This window comes from Myotis daubentonii, chromosome 5 (assembly GCF_963259705.1).
Source record: "Myotis daubentonii chromosome 5, mMyoDau2.1, whole genome shotgun sequence".
Taxonomy (NCBI): domain Eukaryota; kingdom Metazoa; phylum Chordata; class Mammalia; order Chiroptera; family Vespertilionidae; genus Myotis; species Myotis daubentonii.
In genome coordinates, this window is record NC_081844.1 from 103013382 (window position 1) to 103036526 (window position 23145).

A 23145-nucleotide genomic window follows, 5' to 3' on the forward strand; every position below is an offset into this window, starting at 1 on the left:
TGGATAATATTTGATAATACGAATAACAATGACAATAAATGTTTAGTGAGTGGTTATTAAATTCCAGGGACTATGCAAAGTACTTTCCATCTTTTATTTCATTTACTCGTCAAGACAGCCCTATTTACTGATTAGAAAATTGAGGTTTAGAAAGATTCAGTTGAACGCCTACATTTATTCAGCTCAAAAATGGGAGAGTTGGCATTTGGATCCAGGCCTGGCCGACTCCAGGTGCCATGGGTGTGAGGACTGAGCCTGCGCAGAGTGAGAGGGGTGAGGTGGGGGGAGTAGTATCTGTAGATTGCAGACTCCACACTTTTGCCCAAGGCTGGCCCTGCTTCAAAGTGAAACTTCCACAGGAAAACTAAATAAAGGAAAGAAAAGCCAAACAGAACAAATTCCCATTTAGTCAGCTTTTACAGTCCTGGGAGGCTCTGTGTTTATGCTAGATCTTAATTATGCTGCTTGTCAAAGACACTCTAAACTCCTCTGTGGTTGAGGGAGCTATTTTATCTTTTTATTTTTACAGTCAGAAAAGGACTTAGTATGCTACACCTTACCCTGGATGGGCTTCCAACCTGGAATCAAAGGACATTCTCTCTCTCCTTCCCCACTGTCCCCACTTCTGTGCTGCCAGCCATGAACGCCAAAGGGGAAGGCCTTGGCCGTGGGAGGGGGCAGAGCCTGGGTGGCCTTGGACAAAACTGTGAACTTCACATGCGCTGTGTGGACCTCCCTTGTTCAACCCATGTGAGCGACTCCCAGAACCCAAATCACCATGTCTCTGTCCTCCAGCTCCCTCTATAGGGCTCACAGCCCAGACTTACCAGCAGGGTAAGAGGGGGCAGTGTCCCTATGGGCAGCTCAGGGTAGTACTGGGGGGTTACTTGAGATTTTTGATGCACAGCAATGCCCATCAAACATCTTGGAATCACACAATAGGACGTTATTCCCTTTTCGATGCTCTATTAGTCCTTCAGACTAAGTCAAGGAGAATGTCTTTGGTTTGGTGTTTTGATCATCTTGCTTTCTTTTCATTGTACCATTTTTACCTTTATTATGGCAGGTGATGCTTGTTTTATGTTTCTTGTGGCGATTCATTGCATGCATTTAGGTATGAAAAAATGTAGATTTACTTAAAGAAAAATTGTTATGTAAATTGTAGTACACCACAGAGCAAAGACTGGGAGGGATGAGGGAAGGGCTAAAGGTTTTCTGACTAAAGCTTTCATCAAGTGGCCTGTGGTATGTTCACTCTGACTCCGCTGTATCAGAGGTGGCTGTTCATGGGATTCTCTTCTCCAGCCTGTCTTCAGGGAATCTTCAAAATTGGGGCAGATTCTGAACACTGAGTAATGGGTGAATCCAGCAGCAGCTTCAGGCTCCTGAAGGCAGGATCTAAAGGAAGATATGTGGGGGTGGGCATCTCCATCCCCCGTCCATAGGTAATGATCTCTGATAACAGTGGTGTGATGGGTATCGGACTCATGGGAGATTTTCGCTTTGTTTTCCTTTACCAAAAGTCAGATACCTGGGCCCCGCCCTCAGAGATTCTGTTTCAGTGGGCCTGGTGTGGGGCCAAGGTATATGCATTTTAATAACTATCCCAGGTCCAGTGACCGCTACCCACTGAGATTCTCCACTGGTAGAATTCTGTCAGTGTTGGCACCCAGTGTTGTGTGCAGACCAAAATGAGGAAACAAATGTGACTGCTCTGTGTAGATGTAACGCCTGCCGGTGTAAGGAGCCTCTACCAATGCAAGAGAAGTGACAGTTCTATTGCCTGTAAAAACACATTTCAAAAATGTTTCCGATGCATGCAGCCCCACGTGCACCAAACAGCTAAGTGGCTTGCCAATCCCTTGGGCCTCTCTTGACCTCAGGAACCTCTTCTGGAAAATTGGGATAACGTTTACCTGCATGAGGATGACAGGGCTGGACGGACCATCCATTAAGGTCCCTTTGATGTGCATAATGCGGGTGTGTTTGTATGCCCCACGTCATCCCTTAAGAACATGCTCTTACAGATTCCACTGATGTCCTATAAAAACTTTCTCAGTTCGGGGCATGTCTTGGTCGGGTTTTATTTCACGGATCAGAGGAGCGCCGTGCATCCCTCTGGTAGGAGCCTGACAACCCTTCTCCTCCTCAAGCCTGACGAGGCTGCTTACCTTCTGGTCTCTGAGAAAACCAATGGAGTATGTCATGGAACACCCAAGTCCGGAGCGTGCTATGATTCATTTCTAATCACGGCCATTATCCAGGCGACTTGCTCGAGCCTGGCGGATACAGACTTCCCTTTCAGCATAGACATTTCATAACTAGCATGATCCTGCCATACCCAAAGCCTTGTGAAAATATTTTCAACAGTTAACAAGCAGAGCCTGCAGTTATAATATGCTCATTAGGCCGCGTGTTAGTCTTCAGGTCTTGCAGCACACATAATCTGCTCCTTGATTTCCACGGAATTCCACTCCTGTTGGGCACCCGCAGAGGCACGCTGGCAGCCCCATGGGCTTTGCCGGGGGCTGCCACCTGTATGTGTGTTTTCCACGTGCTGACTGCAAAATAACACACCTACCCTATTTGCATCTCCAGTCGCTCTTCGTCTGGGGGGTCCCTTCCATCATTTGCAGAGTCTTTTCTTGATTCCCTGGTGAACAAATTCCTTCAGGAACCAAATTAATTTTTAAAGGGCACTGTGAAAGTTATACCCAGTAGTCCCAGTGGATGAATAGGCTGATAGCTTCAGAATATTAGACCTTCCTTTGTTCTAGATGTTACTACTGTGTGTCTCACAGCCACTGCCTTCAGAAACAATGCTCTAATTCCAAATGAACACGAGCAAATATTTTCAAATATATGCTTTTGGCCAAGTAAATGTAGCACTTACAGGTTGTTGTTGTTGTTTTTTTATATTTTGGAGGCCCCACATTTGGGAGAAAATACTTTCTGTCCCCAAGGTTCAAGTGGGAACCAGGAATATTTTGTCAATTTCATATATTATAAAGAAATTATTTGGGCTGCTGAAGGAATAGTTTTACTATTATTCTTTTTTAAATTTCCCAGTGGCTGGTTATGAAAGACAGTGTTTATTTATTTCTTGGTCAATAGGGTAGTAGCTGGAATGTGCCCAGCAGGGTGTTGGGCCTTGAAAGTATAGCAATAAGTAATACAGTGGGGCCTTGACTTACGAGTTTAATTTGTTCCATGACAGAGCTCGTAACTCAAATTACTCGGATGTCAAATCAAAAAGTGAACGAGTGAGACACGTGATGCTGGGCTGATGTTGTGGCGTTCACTGTGACGTTCGCTGCGCCAATTAGCGGTGGGGTATATGAAGCTGTCTCGTAATCCAAATTTTAGCTCTCAACTCAAAGCAAAAAAATCGGCCGAGAGACGGCTCATATCTCGAAAAACTCGTTAGCCGGGGCACTCGTAAGTCAAGGTCCCACTGTACCTGTTTCATTTTCTAATGGGACTAGTAGTTAGTGAACCATGCCAGTCTTCTAAGCAGATAAATTCGGTGGAGCAAGATGAGTGGCATTAATAGAGCGATGAACAGAAGTGGACGTGATAGAGAAAAGGGAATGAAGACAAAGACTTAACAGATAAATGAGATCCTGTGTTGGGAGAGACCCAAGAAATTGAGGGGCAGGGAACCAGAGACCCAGGGGAGCAGGCATGAAATAAGGGGGAGGGAATCAAAGGTCTTTTGAAAAATGATTACGGATCTGGTCCATATTTAAGATTTACATGCATGGATGTGGGGCATGATGCTGGGGTCCATGGACCTTGCATAGAGAGATGGGTGGGGCTCATAGATAGGGAAAGGGTGGAGATAATGAAGTTGGAGAGGTAAAACCCCAGTAAATATGGGGCCCTTCATTTTATAAGACCTTTGGGGCATCAATAAGGAATGGTGGGTCATACCTTCATTCTTAACATTTCTTTCAATACATTTATTGACCCTTCCATGACTCATCCATGATAACACCTTTCCAATGGATTACTAGTAGTATTAGTTAAAATGATGAAATAGAATAACCACCTGAGCGCTTAGGATGAGAAACAATTTATTTTGACCAGATTCATTGATTCCCTACCCCAGTTTCTTAAAATGAGTGGTCTTATTAGATAGGAATGAATTGAGCTTTAGACTTGAAAGGTATATTTTCCATCTATAGACATCTCAGAATATTTGTTGAGGAATACTCAAGATGTCCCTTACATCTTGAGATAATTAAACCAATGATATACGAGGCAGTGTACATGTTGTTTGAAGTATCTAATGGTGGATATCCATATTGCACCTTCTGATCATGAACATGGGGTCTTCCTGATCCCTAGCGATGAAGTGCTCATGCTTATGTAAGTGCAGCTGCATTGCAGTGCAACTAATGATGTCTGAGCCAGGCTTATACTTGTCAACCCTCATTCTTTCACTATGAGACTACCAGTTATTTCCAAGGATGCAAATAGTAACTTGCATGAGTCCTAGAAATAATGGCATGTTGACCCTGTCTATTCAAAAGAAATCAGATGAGTGCTTGAACAAACAGTTGCCAACTGCAGGCATGTACTAGCGGAGACTTGAGTACAGTCAACACTAAATACCTGATGCAGGAGGCATTAGGGAGAGCCTCAAGCACGGACAAGAAAAGTGGCAAATCAATAATTGCTAAAAATCACTACTTTGATTTTTATCAAATTCTTTACCTCTTACAGAGTGACTATCAGGTGTGCCTGCCTGGACCAGATCTTTCTCGTGCATGGGAAGAAAGGACTAGAGCATGTCCCATTGCTCCCAGCACCTGTGGTCTAGCACTTAACACTCCACCCATCAAGAGTCCTCCAAGGAGAAATGGCATCTAAGCATATTTAGCTTAGTCTACCTTTGCCTTACTTGCTTTCTTTGACCACACAATGATTTGAGAGTAGGCTTTGATCAATGGAAGACTTACAGAGGATGTTAGGGCACCTTGCAGGAGTGAACCAGAGAGAGAGGAGTCTTCAACTGAGACAGAAATGAACCTGGGGCAGGTTTCCCACTCCCCAGTTTTATTTCCAGGAACAGTTCTGCTTTCTGTGTTGATGTCTGATCATGAGTCAGGAGGCTTCAGTCCTAGAGGGGGACCCTATGGATCTCCAACTTCCCATTACCAGGATACGAATCTGACAATTTTGAGTTTTTGGAAGTAAACTTACTATTTAAAACAGAGCATAGATATTTATGATTCCGAGGTTAAACCTCATCCTTCTTTCCTCTCTTTCTTTGTTTAGTAATTTCTTTATTTTCAGTTGTCATGTCTCTTTGTGGAGATATAATTGACATACACCCAAGACTCACCCTTTGTAAAGTATAGAGTTTAATGATTTTTAGATCATTTATACAGTTGTGCAATCATCCCCAAAATCCAGCTTGAAAGCACTTCCATTATACCAGAAGGTTCCTGCATGCCTGCCCAATTTATTTTCAATTGGCTTAAAACCCCCTCCAAAATTGGCCAATACATAATATTTTATATTTGAAACCTAAGAAGCATGTTTTGTAATATTGTATCCTAAAAATGTATTTAAATTTCTTTTTCTAGTGTCTGTTATACTATCATAATGTAATGGCTTTGGCATAAGAAGAAATAAAGGGGGGGGCAGGGAAAGGAGGTCTTTTATAGTTTAAACAGTTGTTAGAGCTGCTTATTTCACCACTAGAGGCCCGATGCACAAAATTCATGCAAGGGGCTCGGCCCTTGCAGCCCCAGCTTCATCCAGGTCATCTGAAAGGAATTCCGGAAGGATGTCTGGAAGGTCGTTCGGCTGTCCTGTCTAATTAGCATATTACACTTTTATTATTATAGATATGTTGACATCTCACACTGAGATTTGGAGAAACAGAACTTGTGAGTGGCAGGAGGGAGAAGAACCGGCTTCTTAGGTAACACATCTTCTGAAGTTATTAAGCCTTTAGTTACCAGTAAAGTGGAACAATAACTAATCATCTCTGCTACTCACTGACCATATATTCTATTTTGTTTTCTTCACATACATTATCTCATTTAAGCCTCACCCTGGGCTCTCTCCCTTTCTAAAGATTAGGAGACTGAGGTTCAAATAGATGAAATACATTTTTTCAAAGTCACTCCATAGGTGATGGCAAAGTCAGGAATCAAAGCCAGGTCTGCCTCACTGCCCCACCCTTACTTTAACGATTGTGTGTCATCCCATCTCTAAACAAATGAATCAAGGCAGAGCAATCGAGGGGCAGTGTAATTGTCAGAGGTCTGCTTCTATGACTAGGAAAGAAAAATTGAAAAACGTGTGGCCCGAGGGGAAAAGGTAAGCCAACATTGCACTTCACAGCCACCCAAACATGTTAGGAATAAAGGGATGATTTGAGGGGAGAATGCTCGTGGCTGTGGAAGTTCTGAGACTTTCTCCTTTGAACTACCCAGTGTTTGAGGCTGAGTGACAGGTGAGACTGTGTATGGACAAGCTTCTGCTTGACTCACCTCGGGTGACTCTCTACCTGGGAATGAACTTCACAGACCTGTGGTAATGCCTGGGGAGGCATCATGACTTGGTGGCTTGAATAAACTTGGAAGAGGTCATTATTGTATAGCAGCTGAGGGTGTAAGAGGGGTATTGTCTGAAGTGGTCGCTCCCTCAGCCAACTCTTCAATGTACCACTCATTTGCCACTTAGCACACAAACACTGACTTGTATTAGATTGTTTTCATGTTTGTTTTATCATCTATCCCCAAGGTTCTGAAACTCGGTTAAGCACAACAATCGTGGGAGCCACTTACTAAGACAGTAGGTTTTTGGTCCCCAGAGAAATAATGGGTACAGTTGTCTTGAGTAAAGGCTTAGCTACCAGTGTTTTTATAAGGATTTCCTGTGACTCTTGGAATGAACCATATCTGGGATTTGCTGTTCTTTATTTTTTTGTGTGTGGCTTAATAACATGTAGTTTTTATCACTGAATAACATTCTACTATGTGGAGGGCACCTTGGTTGCTTCCAGCTTTGAGCAATTATAAATAAAGCTGTTATAAACACTCATATGCAGGTGTGTGTGTGTGGTGTGTGTGTGTGTGTGTGTGTGTGTGTGTGTGTGTGTGTACAGAAAAGTTCATATCAGTGGGGTAAATACCTATAAGCATGATTATTGAACTGTAAGGATTTGTAAGTCCATAGGGGCATGTTGTGTCCTAGAATCTAGCAGAGTGCTTGGCACAGAGGAACATTCATTCCCTAAAGGAGGGAATGAATGAATGTCGTGTATTCCTTGGGGTCAGGGATGCTGTAACAAACATCCCACAATGCTAATAAATAGTGAACAATAACTGCTTGCCGATTGGTTTTAAATCTTTATCTTATTTTTTCCTTATACCTTTGCTCAGCTCTGGGGAAAGACCATGAATTTGTTTAAAGTCCTGCGTTCTGGAAAACCCGCTGCGTGCCTAGTGAGGTGAGGTGGCGGGTGCGGCATCCGGGAGCTGGTTTGGAGTAGTCACAGGAGTTCACTTGTCCTAGAAACGCAAGAAGAAAACCAATTCCCACATTTTTGCGAGTTTATTTTGCTGTAGTACAGTGAATAATTGTCCTGAGGGGACTCGATGGCATCGGAGAGTATTAATCTTAGATTTTCATTTCCTGTAAAATAACTTTCCACTTATTACATTCAGTGAGAATACTTTGGGTTTCAGGAAATATGCATATTTTATCACCGACAGTCCTGACTGTGCTCCCAAATGTATCTGAAACTCGGGAGTTAAGAGAGGCAAGTGCAGGCTATTGAGTAAACCAGAGGATGCCAGCCTGGGCTGAGAGGGGTCCGCAGGTAGAAGGGCACTGAGTCACCTGGAGTCAGCACAGCTGGCACCTCATTGTCTAATGTTAGGCTCATTGAGCTTTAAATTTTTTTCAATAGGAAAATATTAAAAATCAAAGTGACGGTAATAATAATAATTAATGGGCTAGCATTTATCAAGCCCCTCACTGTGTTCCAAGCATTTTCCTCAGCTCTCTTATGTATCATGCTATTTAATTGATTCTTTACAGGAACCCAATGAAGTAGCATAGTGTATTACAAATGAGAGCATCTCTGCTAAGATTGGGCTTAAAGAAAAATGGCATTTGCTGGTAAAATTTAAAAGAAACCCAGGGGTGCCTCCAGGCTGGTTAGATTTTGGAGCTCCACCAGTGTCATTGGACCCTTCTTTTCCCTCTGGGCATTTTCTGTGGTGATAAAGATGGCCACCAGGAACTCCAGCTGACCTCCCCTAAAGATCAGTTCCTGTGAAAAGGAAGGTTCTCTTAATGCAGAGTCAGGGAAATCCCCAGGGTAAGCCTCCCTTCTGACATTGACTACAAAGGACGGGATCCCCAAGTTCTACTTCAGTTATCTTAATTTGCTAGAAGGACCCACCAGACTGCCTGAAAGCTACTGTGCTCATAGTTATGGTTTTTTACAGGGAACAGATACAGATTAAGTTAAGTCAAAATAAGAGACTTGGGACACAGAATCCAATTGTGTCCCTCTCCCCCAGCACATCATGGACAATGCTGACTTTTCCCAGTAACAGCGTGTGACAACACACACCCACATACACATGCACACACACCCACCCACCTACACACACAATACTGCCAAGCAGGGAAACTCTCCCAAGCCTTCTCTAGTATTTTTATTGGGGCTCAATCACAGAGACGTGGTTGACCACCCACATGGCTGACCTTTGGTCTCTAGTCCATCCTAAAGTCCAGCTGATGCCATGTGGTCTGAAGCTCCCACCATCAATCACATTGTTAGACTCTACAGTGTGGCCCAAGGCCCCCAGGTAAACAAAGACTCTTACCTATCAGACATTCCAAGGACTTTGAGATCATCTTTCAGGAGCCAAGGGCAAAGATCACAGGTTAATTCTTTTTTTAAATGTTTTTTAATTGATTTCAGAGAGAGGAAGGGAGAGGGAGAGAAAGATAGAAACATCAATGATGAGAGAGAATCATTGATTGGCTGCTTCCTGCACACCCCGACTGGAGACTGAGCTGCAACCTGGACATGTGCCCTGACTGGGTATCGAACCATGACCTCCTGGTTCATAGGTTGACACTCAACCACTGAGCCACTCCCGCCAGGCAAGGTTAATTCTTTACTACACAATTTCACACCATTCCAATAGTAGCTATGGCCTCCCCTGGAGTCATGGGCCCATCCCTAACCAATTGCCCTGGCATGGACATGGAATTTGCTAACCGAGGAGGCCTAGGGAAAGGTCATTCAGATTGCCCACTACATAAACTGAAAGCAGGGAGGGGTGGTGTTCTGAGAAAATTGGCCATTGAGCTGGCTCTTTTCAGTAGTAAAAAAAAATCATACAAAAGTCTGTGTTGACTCATAAAAAGATGACACAAAGTGAATAAAACAGCAACTACCTTCCCCCCCCCCCCCCATGGGATGTCATTAGCACATCCATGGGAAAATGATCTAAAGATTGCCGGGAGCCGGTCCATCCTTGCTGTTTCAAGGGACCTGGCATATATGGCATACGGTTCTTAATATGTTTGCTCACCTTCTTGGTGCTGTGTTTTAACCAAGGTCACCTCTCCGAGAAAGGTTGAATCCCCAGGTAGGGATTTTCCCCTGAAGTTAGGGAGGGAATAAAACCCCTCAACTAAGTGCCAGGCGGGTAATTAATCCCTTTAACTACGAACAATCATGCTTAAACTACATAATCTTTTCTCCCTGGAATGGAGATAAGAAACGCCCTAACCTTTGTAATAGAGATTGATAGGATTGAATCAACTGGTATAAATACAGTTGTAACAAGACAGCAAGACTCAGAACTTAGAACAGAATCAAGAAGACAGAACCCACACGGAGCCTAGAGACAGAAGAACTTCGCTGGAGAGAGCATGCCGGAGGATCCTGGAGAGGGACTGGCCTCGGAGCCTAGAGACAGAGCCTAGCGGGAGAACATGGCAAGGGATCCTGGACTGAACCTGACTACAGAGATTGGCAGGAGAACCTGACTGGAACCTGGACACTGAACCTGACTGGAGAGCCTGGACAGAACCTGGCTGGAGAACCTAGCGAGGGAACATGGCTACAGAACCTGGCTGGAGATCCGAAGCAGAACCTCTCTGGAGATCCAGACCAGAACTTGGCTGGAGATCCTGGCTGAAGATCCTGGCTAGGCTGCTGATCAACTGAACACTGTCTCTGTGTCGTTCCTTCTTCGACGACTCCGTCCACACCTTTGGGGACCCCTGGACCTGCTGGGGTTGGACCCCAGCATATGGTGCCCGAACATTCCTTCTTCGCCGACTCCGTCCACACCTTTGGGGATTCCTGGACCTGCTGGGGTTGGATCCCGGCAAAAGATGACTTAAGAAATATAGTTTTTAAAAAAGAGACAGAACCTCTTAAAACATGACATGTGACTCAAGCAAGAGGCACAGTGATAACTAGTTGGTAAAGAGGCTCTTCGTGTGATTGCTCATGCAGATTCCCACCAGGAATGAGGTGTCTGTCTCATTTCCCGGGAGCAATGTGAAAACCTCCCTGAGCTGTGGCTCCCACACCTGTGGTACATTAGATTCATTAGAGAGCTTTTCAAATCTGAATGCCCAGGTCATACCCCAAACCAGTGAAATTGGAGGGGCTGGGGAAGGGATCAGGCATCTCCCTAGGAGATTCCCATGTGCACCTGTTTGGAAACCACAGTCGTGGGGTTTTAAAGCAACACAGATACCACTGCTGTGAACACTAGTTTCCAGAATGGCCACATTCACTGGGTTAAATGAACACCACCCAATCCTTAGTCAGAACTGCTCTTGAGAATCATCAGATGTAGTCAGAGATATCTGGGTTCAAATCCAGCTTTTCCATTTACCAGGTGATGTGTCCTGAGCTGGTTAGTGTCTTAGCTTCTGTAAGGTTCAGTTTCCTCATCTATGACACCACTAGTAACCTGTACCCCATGGAGCTTCTGGAAGAAAATACAGAGAAAGTGCCTGGCAGAACACTATTCCCTTCCTTTTATTATTACATTTATTGAAAAGGGACAGAAACCTCTAGTCTTTTCTATCCTGCCTTTAAGAATTTGTGTTGTGTTGTTTTCACATGTCTAGAAGGATGGGGGGGAAATGTATCCCAGTCAAGGATGCAAAAGTTTGAAGTTTTCTTTGTGATTAAATATATTTGTTCCCTTAAGTATTGGTAGTCCCAGGAGGAGGCAGCTCGTGCAGTCAATCAGTTCTCCAGGCAAGATTTGCTAAGTATCTGTGACAATAGCTCATCAATCCTAAAATGCACTGACTTGCAAAATAACTCACTGTTATTTTATGTCTGAATAAAGAGGGGGAACCTTTGCCAGTTAACATACGACGTGCCATCAGTTGTAAGAGGAATCCCTATTTCATAAATGTTCCAATGAGCCACAAAATAGACATCACAGAACTGGTGGGATGTGATCTTGTCCGAGATGCTAGGCCTAGGATGCAGAGGGACACAAGACACTGATTCAGTTAGTGGAGGCAGCAAAGGACCAAGCCCGACAGAGGACCTCTGCCTCTCCTCCTGAGAAGAGAGTTGCCTCCAGTTTCATCAGGAGAAAATTCTTTTTCATGCCTCTTTCAGATTATTAAATGCCGTCCACTCACCACCATTTCACCTTTGAGAAATACAGTGACCTGTTTAAATGGTCCCCATTTCTAAGTCACTTGTCTTCAAACAGGGCCAGTTTAGATGGTTGTATGTCATCCCACCCAACCATGGGAGAGTCAGAATGGCTCCTGGTCTATATCTCAGCAGATCACAGGAGCCACAGAACAGGAAGAGGTTCAACACCAGAAGGAATCCAGTTTGATGGTCACGTGATCTTTGTTCCTCAAACCTTCCATTCAACAGAAGATTGTGTTGTGATCCCAAATGGATCCAAATATAAGCTTGGAAAACATTTTCTGAATAGAGCCCTTGGCTCATTCGCCATAGGCTAATATAAATATGCCCTCATTTCTCTCTTCTTTCGTGAAAGCCTCCTTGCCCAGAAATGTGCCTGCATTTACTAATTTTTTTTATGTAGCTGCCTAAATATGTCCCCATGGACAGCAAGGTGTTTGGGGAAACTTTTGGAACTGGCAACATAATTGATTTTGACTTATCCTGTTAAAATGCAACCTTTGTATTTAGTTTGGGAAATTAATGTTTTGGCGACAGAAAACAAATCCAAAAGGAAAGAGAGAGAGAAATAATAGCCCCTTCAAATCCAAATGAGAATCTCACTGAGGGTGTCTTGGTGTGCCATGCCGGGGGCCCTGCCCCGGTCCACAGTGCTGTCCCTCGGAAGGTGAGCAATTTAGAGAATGAATCTGCTCTGCGGTTGGGTAGGAGGGTGGGTGCCCATGTTAGATCATTAAGGAAATGATCTTATGAGTCCCTCTTATTAAGGAAGCCTCCTTAAGAACTGGCAGTGTGTATGTAGACTTTGAACCTGCCTGATAAAAAGTGGGTCTTGTCAAACAGCTCCAGCTCCTGGTGAAAAGGCTGAACGCTGTTGGTCTAGATCACCCAATCCCCAGTGCAAACATGTCTCTAAGCTTCTGTTTGCATACTCCGGAAGAAAAAGAAGACTTTCTCATTTGCCCTTACTCTGGCACACATAGCATTGCAGGGGACGGCAGCTCCCATGGAAATTACCGAGTCACTGAGTGTTAACGGCACACGTAGAAAGGCAGAAGTTTCCTGCGTGACCTGACATGTAAACCTGCCCATTGCCACTGCTTGGGTCCTTTTATTTATTTAACTCTCTGAACGGACCGGTGCTTCAGTTTTTCTGCCATCACTTGTCTGAGCTGACCCCGTCTGGAAGTTGTAAGGCTGAGATTTTGACAGCTCTGTCATTTTCATGGCTGCGCAGGGGGGTGTCGAGCTCACAGGATTATTGCTCTCCAGGAATACTTCACTCCAGAATCAAGCAGAAGGTCAAGAGAGACAGAGAGAGAGAGAAAAACTCTAATTAAGGCAGAAAAGGCAGACATGGGCCATAAAATGCGCATGCGACTTCAGGGAGGGCCTCGTGTTTGTGTCCAAGTGCAACCATCTGCCCCAGTCAGGGGCCGCACTTGTCGCAAATGGACAACAACAAAATTGCCATTAGAGTGAGCGGCTCCTTAAGAACTGGCTTCATTCTCTGCTCCTACCCGGCTATTAAGGCGCCCCTCAAATCAGATTAAGGCAAGGCGCTGTAACACATAGCTTGATTAGAGCAATGGAAAGAGAGTGAGCTCTTGTCTTGCATTTGCTGCCTTTGTTCCAAAGATGTGTGACTTCTGGGGACCAGCCTGGTTTGTAATGCAACCAGACAGTAGTACCCAAATAGAATTAAAAGGCAGGATGAGATTTATTCCTCTGGGAATGGAACTGAGAAGAGCCTTACTCTAAACTTGTATGTTGGGTCCCTGCTCTAAGGCACCATGTAGAAATCCCAGACACTCAAACTGCTTTAGTCCAGTTGAAGTCATCAAATCCCATCTGAAACCTACTATGTGTCAAACATTGGACAAGACATTAGTGGTTCAACAGAGTCACAGAGAGGAGGAGCTTCATGTCTAATGGGGCTTAAGGCAGGTGACCATATAATGTTAATATAAGGTGACAAATGCAATAATAACTTTTTAAAATTGCTGAGTACCTACTCTGTGCTAGTGGTCACTGTTCTAAGTGCTTTACAGAGAATAAGTCTTTTAATGTAAATGTTAGACTGTCATGCCTGGAGCTTGAAGAATATGCAAAGTAACCTGAAAGGTGTTTAAATGGGTCTTGAAGGATATAAGGAAATATTTCCTTTGTCTAAGAAGGAAATAGAGAAAAACTAGATATTATTGTTCAGTGTGGCATATGATGTGATCATCCAAGAAGCGAGGTACCCCTGCAGCATAAAGCAGGAGTCAGGTGCTGGAGAGGAGCTAAGGATAACGGGATGGATGAAGGTTTTGTCCCATAAGTGCTGACACCATGAAGAATTTTTAAGCAGGGGTGACATTCAAACCCTTTTTCGGAGCAGTGCCAATCTTTGATGGCCCAGTGTCATGACTGAGGGACAAGGCAAATGAGAAAGGCAGTGGCAAGGGAGGGGGGCAGAGAAGAAGCAGTAATGAGTTGGAAAGCCATAATGAGATGATCAGAATGGCACCGAGGCTGGTGAAAGTGTCCCCAAGACTTACTAGTGCAGAAGAGGTAGACACAGGGTGAGACTGAGAAAGTTAAATTCATTTCTTCCTTAACCATTTTGCTCCAGATTCAACTCTCCTTTGTCCTTCTGTTTGGAAGCCCCTGGAAACTCAGAGGTTTGCCTCCAGCACTGGAAAGGGTCAGAGTTTCCTGGGGACCCTTGCTGGGCTCAGTGGCTCCCTTTGCCTCCTAAGCAGGGGCCCAGCCCTCCATTCTGAGGAAGGCTGTGTGCATCCTAGTTATGGGGGCAGGGCACTGTGTTGTATGATTGTAAATGTCTCTGAAATGTGTCCGGTAGTGAAAGGAAGAGTCCAACCAACCCAGATGGATGTCTCAGGAGGCCTTCAGAGGAAGGAGGAACATTACGTGAGGGCCCAGGGTTCGAGAGATGGTCTCTTTGCTGGAGAGCTTACCAATTCTATACACACACACACACACACACACACACACACACACACACGCATGAACCAAGCTAAGCCTCGCTCCAGCAAAGCTCCAATGCTCATCTCCACAGTGCTATTGTGGAAAGAGCATGGGAGCTTTGGAGGAGCAGGAAGAATCCACGCCTGTTGAAAACTTGGATTCTGCTTTGGAGCTTACCACCAGGTAGCGTCCTCTCTGCTCCCCATGCAGCGCCACGATGGAGAGCAAACCTTCCGCTGACAATAAGCTGGAGGCCTGCGGCCTGCGCCTCGCTGGCTCTTCTGCAGCCCACGCAGGGGCCCCCGTTCAGGCCACCCTCCCCTTCCGCCTCCCCCACTGCACCAAGTTCTCAGGAGCCTCCTTCGTCATTGCAGGCCCGTAGTAGAGCCTCCACACGTCCTAACCACATATCAGCTTTCTAAATTGAGAAGGTGATGAATTTTTAAATTCTCGAACTGCTCTGTAATAATCTTTCCACCACCCTACACATTACGATGCAGGAAAGCAACAGATGTGTTTTCTTAGGACTCTGGGAACATGAAATATTGATGGGGGAAGGGAGCATGGCCGTGGCGTTGAGGCTCGCCTAAAAGGAAGGGAGCCGCTCGCATCCCAGCCTCTCATTTTCCATCTGACACTTTGGACGTGAAAAGGCCCCAAACCCAGGATACCCAGGGCTACTTCAGCGAAAGCCCTTAAAAATCGGCGCAGCGAAATCTGCCTAAAAACGTCTTTATCAGTCTCCGGGGACCAATTGCTACTGCGGCTAACACACATTTGATCTATACAGATGAGTTTTCCTTTGTCCCCAAGGAACCTCTCTGAACACTGTGGATTTACATGGTGCCAAGCCCAAGTAGCCTGTCGGAAAATAAATAGCATTTTAACACATTCACGTTTCCATCCCTGGGATGAAAAGTAGCATAAGGGCTCTTCTCTGAGTTTTCTATCTGGGCCATAGGACATAATCAAAACTCCATTTTTAAAGCATTTCTTTTCATGGCGACATTTCACTCTGAGGCACTGAATTCTGAAAAGAAGAGGTGCAAAGCAGAGATGGTGCTGGTTCAAAGAAAAAAATAAAGGCTCACATTTCATCTAGGACAGTATTTCTAAACACATGTTCGAGTGTCATGTGGGTATAATGTGTATGGTATAATAGGCAAGGTGTCCTTAAGAGGCACAGAGCTGAAATTTTTAATTGTAATATTTATTTATTGTAATGCATATTATGTGTATATGCATATCACTCATACATATTGATATGTATATACAGGGTGGGAAAAAGTAGGTTTTCAGTTGTGAGTATACAAAACAAATTATCCTTATATTCTTGTTTATTAATTCTAGTATTATTTTCCATACAAACAACTATAAACCTACATTGGCCCACCCCTGTAGGTAGTTACGTATTGCTAACACTTTTTTTTCTCATTGGTATTGTTTTATTTATTAACTAGAGAGGTGGAGACACACCCAGAAGTTCAACTGTATATCTTTTTCCCCCATTGGGTTATAATTAATTTTTTAAATCTTTATTGTTGAATGTATTACATAAGTCCCCCTTTATTCCATATTGACCTCTTCTAGTCCATCCTATTGTCTGTATCCATGGGTTATGCATATATGCATACAAGTTCTTCGGTTCATCTCTTCCCACATACACCCAACCTTGCCTTCCCTCTGAGATTCGACAATCTTTTATTTTGTTTTTTAGATTCTACATATGACGAGATCATGTGATACTTGTCTTTCTCTGACTGGCTTATTTCTCACTTAGCATGATACTCTGCACTATGATTTCATGGATATTATTAGCGAGGATGAGGCTAAAGTTAGAAACAATAAATCAACTTGAAGAAAAAATATTAAGGGAAAGAGCCAAGGACCTGGTGGAAAGTCAAGTGCAGGGAAGGACTGGATAGAGCACAAACCCAGAAGGTGGTGGGGCAATGACTGACATCTGGTAAATGCCCATCTAGGAAAATTCCCCACGTACATAGTTAGGAGCATCCGGACTGGCTCTGCCCTTCCCTGGCCCGTGGTTGTAGGGGGAACTGAGCTGACAGCCCCTGCAGAATCACAGGCCACCACTGATTCCCTGTGACTCCACGAATTTGAACCACAACCCCCTGTTGTCTAAAGTCCTGTTTCCTTTGTGCAGAGAATTGCACATGCGTGGTACCTAAATCCCCCCGTCATATCAACCTGAAATGCTGTAAGGCAGGACATTGCCTGCCACTCAGCAGACACACCTTTCAGAGACGAACCCTCCAGGCGAGTGGGCGCTGTGCTTGATTCTCAGGTGCAAGAGGAGGGTTCTAACTCCCTAGGATGGATCCCAGCTGAGATGAAAAGATGGTGATAGCAGTGCCTGGCTCCTGAGGCTTTAGGACATGCCAGGCATGGAGCATGAAGTGTGTCTGTATGTATCAGTATGTAGATATAGAAAGAAACGTAATAGGTGTAGGGTTCGGTGCTATCCGCTGTTTCAGGCATCCCCTGTGGTGTGGGGACATACCCACTATGGTATACTGTCCTGCACCTCTGCTACTTTAACATCTCCTGCCACCATTTAAAGATAGCCTTCAACAATTGCTCGCCTCAATGGAAACAGGAAGTAGGTGCTGCAGGCGGTTTCTTGTGTTGTTCTGGAAGCAATGACAGTTTCCCAACGCTGCTGCCAGTGAGACACGCCTATGCCTTGTAGTAGTCTCAGTATATATTTAAGGATATTCATCATTCGGAATTGAGTTCAAGCTTCCATGTGGAAAATAAAAAACACCTAGAATGACCACCAAGAGTGCCTCCCTATTATTCTCACACACACACACACACACACACACACACACACACACACACAAAAGGCCTGTATGGTAAGACTAACTTTCCAACCCCACATGATATAAAAGTACATATGGCCCAGCAAAGTCAGCATTACCCTCAGGTCAACCATACCTGGTAAGAGAAGACATGTTCAACTTAATGCTGGCTAATTCAGTATGTACCGTGGAGGGAAAAGGAAGGAAAATGTGAACTTAATGAGGTAAAATCATGACTTGTTTTGGAAAGTGATTAGCTGGGATCTGGGCAGTGACTACAGTGGGGCCATGTTACAACTTGATCTGGCTGATGTGTTCCAGAAGGACTCATAATTCATGTTTCAACTGGAGAAATAGCTTCGGCGCATGATGCAACACACGGCATTTTTGTTCAGGTGGTTGGACAAGCAGAAAAAGAGGTTGTTTGAGACTCTGATTGAGAAAAGGATCTCAGCTATTTCCATGTAGTCCCGCTGAGCCCAGGGATGTAGTCACAATGCATGTGGGCATTCTGTAGCAGTAAAATGTTGTAGAATCTATTTCCCTGGAAGATTCATAATTTTGATGGTCCTTGTTTATGGAAGCAAGAAGCATGGTTAGTACTTTAAAAACACACATGTTCAAGCCCGCCCAGTGTGGCTCAGTGGTTGAGCATTGATCTATGAACCAGGAGGTTACAGTTCAATTCCCAGTCAGGGCACATGCCAGTGCTTGATTTCCAGTGGCGTGTGTGCAGGAAGCAGCCTATCAATGATTCTCTCTTATCATTGATGTTTCTATCTCTCCCTCCCTCTCCCTTCCTCTCTAAAATCAATAAAAATATATACTTTTTTAATCCAAATTCAAGCCCTCCTGTGTTTATATGAAACAGGATGTAATTCTCTGTGAACTGTATCCTTAGAGAAGAGACACATGGACAAACACGTGTATTTCTCAAAAGTATTAGTAATAATGAATGTATGTCCTCATTCAATGGCAATGCAGCCTTTATAATATATGAAGAGTTTGAAGTACCACTCTTCTCATTCAAAAGGTTTAGAAACTTTTATTGAAGCCCTCAGATAGTAAAATGGCTTCACACACTACACACATACACACACACACACGCACGTGGGAACTCATTTACAGAGAACATTAAAATGAAATTTTTAAGCAATCACATTGTGGGGAAAAAAAGTTGCATTCTTTATGAAGGACTTGTCCCTATACCCACAGTATTAAAGCAGAGGGACTGATGGAATCAAAACCAATTTGTGGGACAATGAAGAAAAAGTCTGGCTGTGAGTTCCACTGGTTTTCGCTGTAGCCTTGTAGGGGGATGGGAGGAGCATTGGAAAGGAAGTCAGAATTGTGGGTTCCCATCCATCTGTGCTGGGGGACATAAAACTGGGTGGACCTTAATCTCTCCAACCCTCCTTGTCCTTTTCAACAAAATGGCAGTTTTGTATTAGATTAGAGTTTCCCAACCTCCGTTCCTCAGAGCTTGGAGCAGGGAGGGTGTAATTAAGAGGATGGTGGTTCCAAGGAAGGGACTTCAGGCCTTGCTTTAAATATCAAGACACTGAAATAGGTTTCGTTTATAGTTCAATCACCAGAAAGGTGTTAGGTTGGAATATCCTTTAAAAACAAAAAATGCCTCATGATCCTCCCCTTAATACTTACAGTTTTTGTACTCCTTTTAATTTTTATCGACATCTCTGTCATGGGCCAGCTCATCTGCACATGTTTGTTGAAGGCAAATGATAGTGATGACTATAGTACTTTGCACACAGATTGTCAATATCAATCTGATCGCACAGGGAGCGCTTAGAGAGGGGCTCAGGCCTCCGTGAACCAGCCGGAGTACATTTTGCACCACTTAACTGATCACCTTTTGAGCCATTTAACTAATCATCTTTTGAAAATTCCCAATATCCAAGGTTTATTAGGAGCTCACAAGGTTCTGTGTTTAGTACTTTGCATTTCTCACGGAATCCTCAAAATCCTTGACCTTGGTCTCATTACCCAGAGTTCACAGATGAGGAAACAAAGGCTCAGGGAGGTTGAACAACACGTCCAAGGCCACAAATTAGCAAATGACTGGCAGCCCCCCAGGCCTTTCCCACACTTAAGCTCTGGAGAACAGCAAGAGGGTCCCCAGGGATCCATGCCAGGACTTGTAGCCTGAGGTCAGCCTCTAAGCTGATTATTGCTTAGTTATTAGAGGAATAAATGTTTTATTGAATAAGCTTTCTCCCAAAGCTTCCTCTGTTCTCATCACTCTGGTGAGTTGCTTCTAAGTCCTTTCCAAGAGAAGTGATCATGTGAGTTAGATTCTTCAGCAGGGAGGATGGGAAATACTGCTTCTCGCTGGGACCACAGTTGTGCCCACATGCAGTCAAGGTCTCCATCAAGGTCAGTGGGCTGGATGACCCAGCCTTCCGGGTCTAGGAAGCCAGTACTCAAACTTGAAATCATCCCAAAGGGCAACTCTACTTTTCTATTCATCAGATCTTTGGGTGCCTGGTAGTTGTGTCCTATGGTGTGGTGTGTGTATGTATATGTGTGTTCCCCCTATCATGCTACCTTTCATCTGTGTATTGTTCAGCAGAGCCCTGCTGCTTCATGCACTGGAGCTAATCCCCCACTGCTTTGCTATTGTGTGTATATCACAGAGAAGGTTTGCCCCCCCACACACCCACCCCCACCCCGGGCTCTGCTCCACTGACCTACCCTTGTTCTCTACCATTGTTTCCATGTCAGACATCAATTTTCATCCACAGTGTCTGAATTAGAATGGACTAAGTCACTAGAAGTGACAGTCACTTAAAAAAATAAAAGTGGCAGCCCAGCTGGTGTGGCTCAGTGATTGAGCATCGACCTATGAACCAGGAGGTAACAAATAGTTAGATCCCCAGTCAGGGCATATGTCCGGGTTGCAGGCTCAATCCGCAGTAGGGGGCATGTAGGAGGCAGCTGATCAATGATTCTCTCTCATCATTGATGTTTCTCTCTCTCTCTCTCTCTCTCTCTCTCTCTCTCTCTCTCTCTCTCTCTCCCCCCCCCACCCCGAAATCAATAAAAACATACATTAAAAAATAAAAATGGCAAAACACAGGTATGCATATTTAAAGGAAGCCTTTGGAGAGAAGCAAGTTGCAAGAAGAGCTTCTTCTTGTACCCTGGGATGAGACAACTGATTTTGCCCAAGCCAACACCACGCCTAGATACACTGACTTAACCAGAGGTCCTGCCTCTCAATGGTTGTCTCAGTACGCGGTGCCTGGGGCTTTCCCAGAGTGAAGTCACCTTGGCCGGCCAAGCAGGTACTCTCTAGCTAGACCCCAGGGGAATTCGTGGGCTCCCTGCTCCTGCAGAGGAGGAAGTTTCTGTCATCCCCCTTCATTCCCTATATGCACGTATGGCTCCCTCTGCCCGTGGCTGCTATGCCCAGCTCGCCAAGTGCTGTCGAGCTGTGGGCAAGAAGGGAAAGGGTGGACCACAACTCGGAGACTTGTTCATTTCCCTGAAGAGGAGACCTGGGGACAGAACCATTGCTCTACTTGGCTAAGTGTGTGGTCTTCCCATCTAAGGCTGTGCCCTTCAATGGGGCACGGAGGAGCACTTGTTGGGTGAATGTGAATGCTGTCCATCCAGCTCCGAAGGGTAGTCATGTTGCCAAAAGCTTTCTCCTTCCCCGAACAGCCCGTTCTAAATCAATCTTCCATGAATTCTTCAAAATGGCTTTCGTGGCGCCTCAGTGTTGCTGCCTCTGTGTCCATGCCCCCAACCCAGGGAGGCCACTGGCTGGGCGCTTCCCAGGCTGTCATCCAAACTCTCCGCCCTGGAGTTTCTTCCATCCACTCCAGGGAAAGGGTCCTTTTCCCTCTGCTCCTTGGCCACGGTGGCCACATGTCAGCGCTCCCCTGGCTCCTGAGAGATGAGTTGGGACACGCCTCAAAGTGCTTGTGTTGCCTCTGAGAGAGGTGGAACGGGGAAGAGCGAGGGGAAAATATATGTGGGAACGGTTTAATTGTCTCCATGAGGATTCTTAGTAATCAGGATGCCAGTGTGTGTTTTCCAGAGCCTAGAGCTGACATAAATAATGTAGCGTGGCTCGCTCTGTGCAGGCTTGCTGAGGAATGCTGATGGAGAGAGCCAAATGGGGATCTGAGGCTCCCGGCTCCCGGCGCAGCCTTTAAAATCCTTTTATTGAGTAGTAGTGTTGAAACCACACCCGGGCCTCGGCGGGCGGGCGGGCAGTGGATGCCAGGAGAAGCCGACAGAGGAGAAACTTTAGGGGGAGCCGCCTGGCTGGGCGTTTTGGAGGATGCGAATCTGGATGGCTCCAGGGAACGACTGGTTAATTTCATGTTGCATCCCTAATCCCAGAAGGAGCAGGACGGTTCTGACAAGGCCCTGAAAGCCCGGTAAGTGTGCCGCTGTCGCCACCAAGATAGGACTGGCCCCTCCAACATCGTGCTAGCCTTTTAGAGCCTCTTGCCTTAATGGGAAGAGCCAGACGAGCTTTGCGGGACAGCTAGCCCCAAATGAAGTCCTGCCGATTAAGCTCCTTTAAAGGCTAAGTGTGCACCAGGGAGGGCAGGAGGGACCGCATATGCCACAGTTCATGTGCAGGGAGGAAACAAGAGGATCTTTACGTGGGATTTTCGCAGGAGGTCTGCCAAGCCAGATATCCAAGTGAAGAGTCTTGCAGATTTTGATTTAAAGTAGAACTTAAGCCCTGTCTTGGCCACACACCATAACAGTGAGGGCAGAGGAGGGGAGGGGAGAGGGATGGAGTCCGGGGTGTTAGAAATAATTGTGGTGGTTCATGTTTGAGGGACAGGTTCTGGGCATTCTGTTCAAAAGACAGCTTTTTCTTGCTTTGACTCTGGTGGTTTAGAGAAGGACCTCAGGGAATATTTTTGTTGTGTTCTTTTTTTTTTCTTTTTCCTTTTTGATTAAGGCACTTGGGGTCTAGAAAAGAAGATTAAAGCAGGATCCGTTTAATGTATTTAGTTTGCCTCCCAGACATGAAGCTTCAGAATGGTGAGTGTCAATTATATTCCTGGTGTTTGGGGTAGCTGGCTGGGGAAAGTGTTCTTGAGCAGGAGTTCTGAGCATGGATCTGTTAGCAAATCCGGGCTGTTTTACAGCTTTTGGCCAGTGATAGGAGCTGGTGGGTCGGCGCAGAAAAATCATAGATGGCACGTTTGGTTGGACTGAAAGGGTCTGTGCGACTTGCCCTTTAAGGGAGGCTGCTTCTGTTGTTGCTGGTTTGACAATTAATTATGGGACCTGGTTTGGAAACCAGGAGTCATGCCCTGCAATTCACAAGAAACGTGTAAAGTTACTTCATTTTTTACTTTCATCCTGGGACATGTGTATGTTCTTCTTTTAAGTTGCTACATAGTTGTTTGGGTTTGTTTGTGTGTTTGTTTGTTTTCTCCTTCATTTAAAAAGTCTCACGTTTTATAAAATAGTATTTGGAAATTTTGTCTGTGGTATGAGCCCCTGGATATATCACGAAGAATTCTAGAAGTTGCTTTGAACCACCTGATTGGTGGTTTTTGTTTGTTTGTTTGTTTTTTCTGGGCCTCCTTTTCTCCTCTCCCACCTGCTTTGTTTACCTGCTGCTTTAAATGGTTCCATCAGAACTTTTATTCACTAGTCATAAGT

At 44.9% G+C, this 23145-nt stretch overlaps 1 protein-coding gene across 5 annotated transcripts in view; it reads left to right on the forward strand.

Moving 5' to 3' along the window:
* The first annotated feature begins 21466 nt into the window (after positions 1-21466).
* TENM2 (teneurin transmembrane protein 2) overlaps positions 21467-23145 on the forward strand; it is a 402968-nt gene continuing 401289 nt past the window's right edge. For 4 of the 5 annotated variants that reach the window (XM_059699131.1, XM_059699132.1, XM_059699134.1 and 1 more), the window contains exons 1-2: positions 21467-21893; positions 22433-22515. In XM_059699131.1, the coding sequence (XP_059555114.1) occupies positions 22476-22515 (40 nt within the window). In that variant the 5' untranslated portion in view covers positions 21467-21893; positions 22433-22475. The remainder of the gene's footprint in view (positions 21894-22432; positions 22516-23145) is intronic. The other variant, XM_059699133.1, reaches the window with a different exon arrangement.